The sequence below is a fragment of the Ursus arctos genome, unplaced genomic scaffold (assembly GCF_023065955.2).
Source record: "Ursus arctos isolate Adak ecotype North America unplaced genomic scaffold, UrsArc2.0 scaffold_24, whole genome shotgun sequence".
In the NCBI taxonomy this organism is placed as follows: domain Eukaryota; kingdom Metazoa; phylum Chordata; class Mammalia; order Carnivora; family Ursidae; genus Ursus; species Ursus arctos.
Genome location: NW_026622919.1, coordinates 21,140,352 through 21,148,533, shown reverse-complemented (window position 1 = coordinate 21,148,533; position 8,182 = coordinate 21,140,352). Strand labels below are relative to the sequence as shown.

Below are 8,182 nucleotides of genomic sequence, written 5' to 3'. Positions count from 1 at the left end.
AGCTCAGCTGTGAACTATTGGATTTGAGACAGGAATAGAACAAATCGGGGGGCTAGAGCATAAGGGGGGGGAGTGATTTAAATAGGGGAGGGTGGGAAGGGTCAGTGATGGGGGAGGGAGACAGTTATTTACAAGAAGGCTCGGGGGGCCAGAGGCTCATCTTGGAATATTTTATAACAATATAAATAAGATTCTGGTTTGCTTTTCCTTTTCGTCTCGTAAAGGAGAGAGAAGTGCAGAGTTCGATTCTGTACAAGGGGGCAGCGGCAGAAGGCCGGCCGGGCGGGTCACTGGGCGTCCACCCGGAAGGACAGCAGCTTCTCGGAATGCATGTTGTTCAGGGTCCGCAGGTCCGGCAGCTTGAGCAGCAGCTTGGTGAAGCGGGAAGTCTCCGAGGGCCGGTTCTTCAGCACCAGAGCCCGAAGAGCCCGCAGCAGCGTCTCCTGGAGCTGCTCCACCGAAGCGGAATTCTCCATGCCCGAGCGGTCTGTGGGGAAGACGACAGCAGTGAGGCAGGCTCCCTGAGCTCCTCTGAGGAGGAACCGGAGGAGGCCTGCGAGGAGGAGGAGGTCTCCGAGGCGGTCTCCGAGGAGGACGCGGCCGCTGCCGGCGCCGCTGCCGGTGCAGCCTCTCCCTGAAGCCCCTCAGAGGGCCCACGGGGGAAGGAGGAGGAGGGGAGCGCAACTCCTTCTCCCAGGCCTCTGCCCCGAGAGCAGGAGGTGGCCGAAAGCTGGGAGCGTGGGCTCAGCAGGGCTGGTCACCTCCCATCCCACAAGGCCACTCTCCTTCCCTGAACAGGCCAAACGCGCCCAGGCTCCCTTGCTTTTTGCTCTGTAGTTCCCTCTGCCTGGGATGCCCTTCCCCCTCTCTGCCTGGCAATATCTTACTTGTCCTGTGAGGCCCCACTCAAGTGTCACCTCCTTCCCCAGCTCCCCCAGGCAGAAATAGTTGTCTGTGCTTCCAAAGCCCTTGGTTCATGCTTCTACTGTGACACTTATCTCACTGTTTTATAATTAGTCGGGCATGAGTCTGTCTCCCCAGCTAGACTGTGTCTGAATCATGTCTGTATCCCCAGTGCCCGGTGCAGGGCCTGGCATAGAGTAGGTACTCCATAAAAGGTGTGTTGAATTGAACTGCGTCCGCCTCCTCCCCCGGGGTCAGGCTCAGGCGAGAGCTTGACCTACCTGCAGAGACAAGCACCACCGCGGTGAAGAGGCCCAGCTCCTCCTCGGTAAGCGCCAGGGAGTTGAGCTTCTCGCTGAAGTCGAACATGGCATTGAGCAGGTCCCCCATGCCCATGGCTCCGAGCTCCTGCAGGCTGTAGGTGGTGCGGCTCAGGAACATCACTGTCTGGTCCTTCACGTTGAACAGCGATGCGAAGCGCACCATCAACACCTGGGGGGGGGGGGGGACAGTCATCCTTGGGTGGGGCGGGGGGAGCACGTGCCAAACTGCCCCTAAAGTTTTCCAGGGGGTTTACTGGGGCTGCCTTAGATTTCTCAGGGAAGAGCCGGGGTGGTTTCTGAATGGGCAGTGGGGTGGGGGTGGGGGAAAGATGGAGGGATGGGAACATCGCCCTGGCTTTGGAATCCAGCAGGCCTGGATCTGAGTCTTAGCTTTGTTACTCCCTGTGACCTTGGGCAAGGTCACAAGAGTTCACCAAAGTGAATTTGCTCGTGCCTGGAATGGGGGTAGCAATGTGCCCTAAGGTGTTATTTTAAGGTACTGGGATGTGATTAGACCCCAGCTAAGATGACAGGAGACCCAGCCATCCCAAGGCAGGATGGGGAGGGGTTCTGCCCCCTCCTTCGGCAGTCAGAGTCTGCCAGGACCGAGATACCAGGGTTCCAAACCCTTTCAGAGCCCCTGCCTATCCCAGACACCAAGTCTTTCTGCTGGATCCTTCCCAAGGTCAAGAGCAGGGAGCACAAAGGGTCACTCACCTCAAAGGTGCCAGCCTTAAGCAAGGTGACCTGGTCGTGCTGAGACAGATCACGGAAGCCAGGGATGTGCTTGGCAAACTCCACCACCTCCCGCACAGCGGGTGTGAAGCTCATGGAGAAATCCTCCCAGATCTCTTGCACGGTTCTCCCACTGCGTCCGTGTGGGTACATGTTCATGGGACATGCCTGGAGAAGGAAGGGATTTGGGGAGGGGAATATCAACCAGGCTGGCTCACGTGGGTTCCCCCAGCAGGGCTGGACCGCAGCTTCTGCCTGGGTTAGGGGCTGTGGCCCTGGACGATGGGTCTTTTAGGTAAAGTAGCAAGCAGGTGCCAGGTGGAGATCAGGGATTCGCAGGCAGAGCCCTTACTACAGGGCTGAGCATCCTCCCCTGGCAAGAGGATATTCCTGCATAAGCGTCCAGGCACACCCAGCTGCCTTCTGCTAAATCCAGTCTCCCAGGCCCCCTGCCCACCTCACCCCCAGTGCCCTCACCAGCAGAACGTTCTTGGAGTTGCCTTGCTGTGGACTGTTGGCAGGTGCTTCGCCTTCTGGGGCTGGGTACACATGGGTGGGGCAGAGACGGTGCCCGTTGCTGTTGGGTTCCTGGCAGCTGTGGTGGGCAGGGCCAGGGGGCCAGGCAGGAGGGTAGGAGGAGGAGGCCTGGCGTAAACCATTCAGGGCCTCGTTATGACGCTGGGCAGCCATGACGTTGTTGTCATTGGGGACAGCAGGGCAGCCCTGACTTTCCCAGCAGTGTGGAGTGGTGGCTGGAGGGCTGCCCGATGCATGGTTGGCATTGAAGTTGCCAGGTGAGGTGCCCAGCTTGTCATGGGCATAGGTGAAGATTTCTCGGTGGGCCCGGGCCACCTGGGATATCACATCCTCCACCGTGGGCTCAGGACTTGGGGAACGGGGAGGCGTCAGCTGTTGTGGGAATTGGGAGAAGCCCACCAAGGGTGAGGGGGCCGGAGCGGGAGGTGGTGAGGGGCCCATGGGGCCTGGGGTCGGATGCTGGGCGGGCGAGCTTTCCAGCGGGCACTGGCTGCTCAACTGGTTGTTGGCCAGGTTCATGGCGCTCTGCATCTCGGCCAGCATCCGCTGCTTCTCCCGTTTGGGGATGCGCCCAAAACGCACAGCTGTGACAGGATGAGAGCAGCGTCAGGAAGTTCTCATACACACTCACGTGCTTCCCTTCCTTCCTCCCTCCTCAAACGGCAAGGCCCTGAAGGCTCGGGGTTCCACATCTAAACCAGAACCAAGGCCGCGCCCACACAGGGGGCTTTTCCAAGCAGGGACTGCCGTCGGAGGCGGCCAGAGGAGCTCATGGGAAAGAAGCGTGTTTATCCAAGAGGATGAAAAATGGGCGGCCCCAACGCAAAGGAGACTCACAGTATGACGTGTCTCCGTTGGGACTTTTTAAAGGGAGGGATTAACTCAGAAACTCGGTGGAAGGAAGGGGCGGGGGGCGTGGTGGGGAGGCCTGTGGGGCAACGGCGCTGCTCACCATCTCGAGACATGCCCACGGAGAGACACTTCTTGAAGCGACACTGCTGGCAGCGGTTCCGGTTGATGCGGACGATGGAGCAGTTTTCATTTTTCAGACACCTTTTGTACTGGATGTTCTGCTGGATGCTCCGACGGAAAAAGCCCTGGAAGGATGGGACAGCTAGTGAGCGTCTCTGGCCAGGCCAGGCCCCTGTGCCCGGAGGGATGAGGTCACGTGCCTCCGCCCTCACCCCCACCCTGCCTCACCTTGCAGCCCTCACAGGCGTGCACGCCGTAGTGGAAGCCCGAGGCGACGTCCCCGCACACTTTACACAGCAGCACCATGCCGTTCAGCTCTGCGGGAAGAGAGAGGCAGCGGGTGAGCGGGAGGGCTGAGTGGCCGAGATGGGCTGGACAGCACTTGGTTCGACTCTAGGAGAAATCCCGGAGGCCGCGGAAGGCCCTGGGAATAACTGTGTCATGGGAACGCCAGGTCCCAACCTAGGCCTGGCTGCCTTTCCCCAAATCAGCTGGAAATTTACGCACTGGTGATGTTGCTGGTGCTCTTGCTGGGGGACACTCGGCTGCTATCTTCCAGGGCCACTTGTAGACCCCCTGGGGGGCTCCCATTATAGAAGGAAGAGGAGGACGATGATGAGGAAGATGAAGAAGGGGAGCCATCATCACTCAAGCTGGGTGGAATGCTCCCAAAGGATCGAGCTGGGTCCTGGGTGAGGGAGCCTGTAGGTGACGGTGGGAAGTAGGCAGGGCAGCCTTGAGTCAGGGACTGGAAGCTGCCGTTTGAGCTGTCACTGTAGAGAGACTCAGGGCTGGTGCGGCTTGGGGAGGAGCCGCTGGAGCCAATGTAGGTGATGACACCACCTGGCAGGAAAACACAAGGGAAGGGGGTGTCAGCCACCATATATCTTTGGTCCCAGGGCACCACTCTGCTCATCCCCCAACTTTCCTCCCCCAAACTCTGCTGGATGCTCAGAAGTTAACCATGTGAAACTCTTAATCTGGGGAGTCCCAGGAAGAGCCCGCAGTGAGCAATTCCCCAACACATACCAGACATGACATGGCCAACCAACACCCCAAGACCCTTTGCAGGGTACATTCAGCTTCTGCCTTGGGTGTGACGTGCCTCTCTAGAGGCAGGACCTCTGCAGGCGTCTCACCTATGCACCTTCCCTGCCCTGGATGCCTTCCTTGGGAATATCTAGTGCAGCCAATGACTTAGTCATCAGTGGCAGACCTGGGGATGGGATGAGCCATTGAGACCCATCCAGAATGCCCAGTTTCCCCTCCCCCCCCAAAGAAACTAGCTGCCAATGTTAACAGCAAGAACATTCCAGGGATGAGACTATGGAGGGCCAACTAGCCAACACTGAGGAGAGTAGAGGTCTTACAAGAGTAAGCCAGTCACATTCCCCCAAGCTGGAAGACATATTCTCCAAAGATACTGAAGGTACTGAACCTGCCCAGGCTGGTTCCCCTGGCCTCCAAGAGCAAGAGTCAGAGCGGATTCTCCCTCCAAGTCCAGGAAAGACTTAGCAGTGCACACTGCAGGAGGTGGACATGAAAAACAAATTGTCCTAGGGCTTTGGAAATCCCCTTCTAGATCTCTCAGCCTGGTGACAACGACCTTGGCTCTTTGGCCATTCAGGGACTTCAGCCCTCTGGTCCAGGAAAGACTTAGCAGTGCACACTGCAGGAGGTGGACATGAAAAACAAATTGTCCTAGGGCTTTGGAAATCCCCTTCTAGATCTCTCAGCCTGGTGACAACGACCTTGGCTCTTTGGCCATTCAGGGACTTCAGCCCTCTGGTTACATTGCCAACCAGGTGTCTGTGTTCCCATGGCATTAGCAGGTGGAAAGGTGACCTGCCTGCCACACCTTTGCCAAGCACCTAGCTTGGCCTGCCACAGGCGGGGTGGAGAAGGGAGGATCCTAGGACACGTGTGTGAGCCAACACAAGCCATGTCACCGTGTATCCAGAGGCACATGTCTTGCTCACCCACTGACACACACTGAGCTGGGCAGGGCAACCTTAAAATAGCTCAAGGTTGGTCAGGGTGAACCCAGCTCCCAGTAAAATAGTTGCACAACAGATCAGCTCCTACAGTTTCAGGGTTGAGGTAGGGGTGGGGGATGGGATATTATTTGGTGGTAAATGAACTTGACCTAGTTCACCCATCCCCCAAAAGGGAGTAAGACCTTCATCCAAAGATAATCCTAACCTGGAAGTGAGGGGCATGCCCAAAAGAGTCTAGTTCTAGATTTAGATCTATCACAACCAACTTGATTTGTGACCTAGAGGAAATTAACTCCCCTCTCTGGGTCTCAGTTTTCCTTTCTGTGAAGAAAAAAAAAAAAAAAGATGAAAGCTTCAGTTATGATTCTGGCTGTTCTGGGGAAGTCCTTCGTGACAAACTGCTGCTTGCTTGGTGGGGGTGGGGAGTAAAGCAGTGTTTGCAGGACTAAGGAAAGAGATGCTCCAGGAACAGAATCTGGGACGCGGCGAAACGGAGTCTAAAGGCAGTAAAGTCAAGTAGGCGCAAACAGAATAAAGAGGAAAGGAACGAGGAGAAGGGTGGCTAGGTACCATTGAGGAGTGTAAACATGAGGCCACGAGAGGTCAGGGATGGCTCCATCTTACTCTGCTTTGGTGATGGGGAGAAGGGGGCCCTAGGCAGGCGGACAGGAAAAGGAGGCAGGCGGGGGCGGTGAGTCAGCCCAGCTTCACCCAGATCTTGGCGGGGTGGGGCGGGAGCCGGGCCCTCAGCCGGCCTCACGTCCCCACTCCACGTGTGACTCCTGCACGTGGCTCCCCAACGAGGAACCCCGGAACTCGAAGCCCCGCCCTCTCCGCTTCCCGTCAATCGGGAGCAGCAGCCCCGCCCCTGTCCCGCCCCTCCCGGGCCTCCGGGTCCTGGGCTGGGCCCCAAACGCCAGCCGGGCCGGGGTAACTGAGGGGAGGAGAGAAGGGAACACGCGTTGCCGGGGCGACCGGGGGGGGGCGGAGCTCATTATGTAACGGGGCCGGGAGGCAACGACCAATGGGGTGGCGGCCACGGCTTCTGCTGAATGAAAACAAACGCAGCACGTGGCCCCGACTCCGCAGCCATGTGAGCCCTCCGGGCCTCCCGGGTGCTGTGGGTGTCCTCCCTGGGGCAGGGCACCACTCTGCTGGTTCCTCAAGTGCCGCTCCCTGCTGTCACTGAGGATTCCCCAGTGAGATCCGACCCATTCCCCCAGCCCCTCCCGCCTGGAGCCCCTATCGCCCCACTGCTTCTCAGGTTCCCTTGAGCTTGCAGGAACTAGGGGAAGAGGAAACGAGGAAGGAGGGGGGTCCTCTTTCCGAGAAGGCCAGACATGCCACAGCTGCAGGCGAGGGGGGAGGGGGAGAGAGGGGCGTTTGGGGCTCTGCTCCAAAGCTCCCAGGACCTCAAAACTGTGCATCTTATCACATGTACCCGTTCTCCATTACCTCCTGCCTGGGATCCGAGTCCTTCAGGCTAAAAGGAGCTTTGGGACTCTGAGAGGTGGTGGTGGGGCGCCTCCGGGCTCATTCCCAGGACGAACAACTCCCTCTGGAAATCCCAGCCTACGGTCCCCATTATGCTAGCAAATTCCCCAGGCCGAGGGAGTCCCCAGTCCCTTACAAAGTTCCTCTCGTTCTAAGGCATATATGGAAGTGAGGAGACAGTGACAAAGGATGATGATAGTAAAGGAATCCCGGTACCTGTGTTATTGTTGGAGTCCAGGGTCGTCATGTCTTCACCGGCAGAGAGCGGTCATTCAAACTGGACCTTGACACAGACTGGAGGTTGCAATTGCCGCTGTCGCCCCCTGGGCAGTGACTGAGGGCGGGGAATGGACCCCGCGGATCGCAAACGCGATCCGAGGCACCCGGCAGCAAGGTCTCGGGGTGGCCGGACTGCAGCCCTGCAGAAGGGTAGGACGCAGAGGCAACGGAGGTCTGCTTTGCATGGGAAGAGCAGAGTGTGGGGGAGGGGGGAATCAGCCTGCTGTAGTTCTGGCTGGAAGGTAGCAAGGAGGGTCGGGTCTCTGCAGTGCACGGGGTGCCACTGCCTGACGGCTTCACAGCGCTGCAGGGTAGCGAATCTGGAGCTCCCGGTGCAAAAGTCCCAGAGGGAGAGAGGATGCAGTCAGGAAGTAAGTAGGTGATGGGGAGAAACGGGGCACCCAGGCGCAAGGAAGCGAGACGTGTGCCCTGCTACGTTCCCTCGGCAGCAATATTTCACTCTGCCAATCTCAGCCGCCTTTTGCCCCAGCCTTTTTCCCTGGGACAGAGGGCTCTGCGCAGGCGCCAGCAACCCAGGGTTCCCGGGCCGCACGCGGCACTGGAGCAGGTACCATGTGATCCCAGGGAGCGCCTCGTGCCCCAGTGACACACTTTTCCAGCAGCAGGCACGTTGAGCTCCGTGCGCCTGCGTAACGCTAAGCCTCTCGGGATTTGTAGTCCATTGGCAAAGTGCGCGGACTGCGTTTATTTCCCCCTTTCTGCCTTGCAAATGCCGTTGCTGGGGCCGGGGAGGAGCTAAGAGCCGAATGGGATGGGGTTCACTGAAAAGTCAGGGTGGTGTGTTTGGAAAGCCTGTATGGCAGAGGCATGTGAATTCCTGGGGAGGGACTGGCAAGCTTGGCTGCTCCCTGGGAGATCAAAGCTAACAGGCTCTTTCTGCAAACCTTGCAAACGTGAGGGCTTCACGTGATTGCAGGACTG

General features: G+C 58.4%; 1 protein-coding gene across 1 annotated transcript; it reads right to left on the bottom strand.

Annotated features, from left to right (window-relative positions):
• Positions 1 to 3: 3 nt before the first annotated feature.
• On the bottom strand, positions 4 to 7,868 carry NR1D1 (nuclear receptor subfamily 1 group D member 1). The gene is made up of 8 exons (XM_026512914.4): positions 7,178 to 7,868; positions 3,978 to 4,313; positions 3,699 to 3,787; positions 3,451 to 3,595; positions 2,439 to 3,082; positions 1,944 to 2,129; positions 1,185 to 1,395; positions 4 to 487 (listed from the first exon to the last, which is right to left on the bottom strand). Exons 1-8 carry the CDS (start codon positions 7,206 to 7,208, stop codon positions 288 to 290), a joined length of 1,842 nt encoding a protein of 613 aa, XP_026368699.3. The 5' UTR covers positions 7,209 to 7,868; the 3' UTR covers positions 4 to 287.
• Positions 7,869 to 8,182: the final 314 nt, after the last annotated feature.

What these genes read in the sequence shown, in the direction of transcription:
- NR1D1 (XM_026512914.4), bottom strand. Translation starts at nt 7,208, where the DNA reads ATGACGACCCTGGACTCCAACAATAACACAG. An exon ending in ACGCCTGTGAGGGCTGCAAG is followed by an intron (nt 3,596 to 3,698) that starts GTGAGGCAGGGT and finishes CCATCCTTCCAG; the next exon opens with GGCTTTTTCCGTCGGAGCAT. An exon ending in ACTCCAAGAACGTTCTGCTG is followed by an intron (nt 2,130 to 2,438) that starts GTGAGGGCACTG and finishes TTCCTTCTCCAG; the next exon opens with GCATGTCCCATGAACATGTA.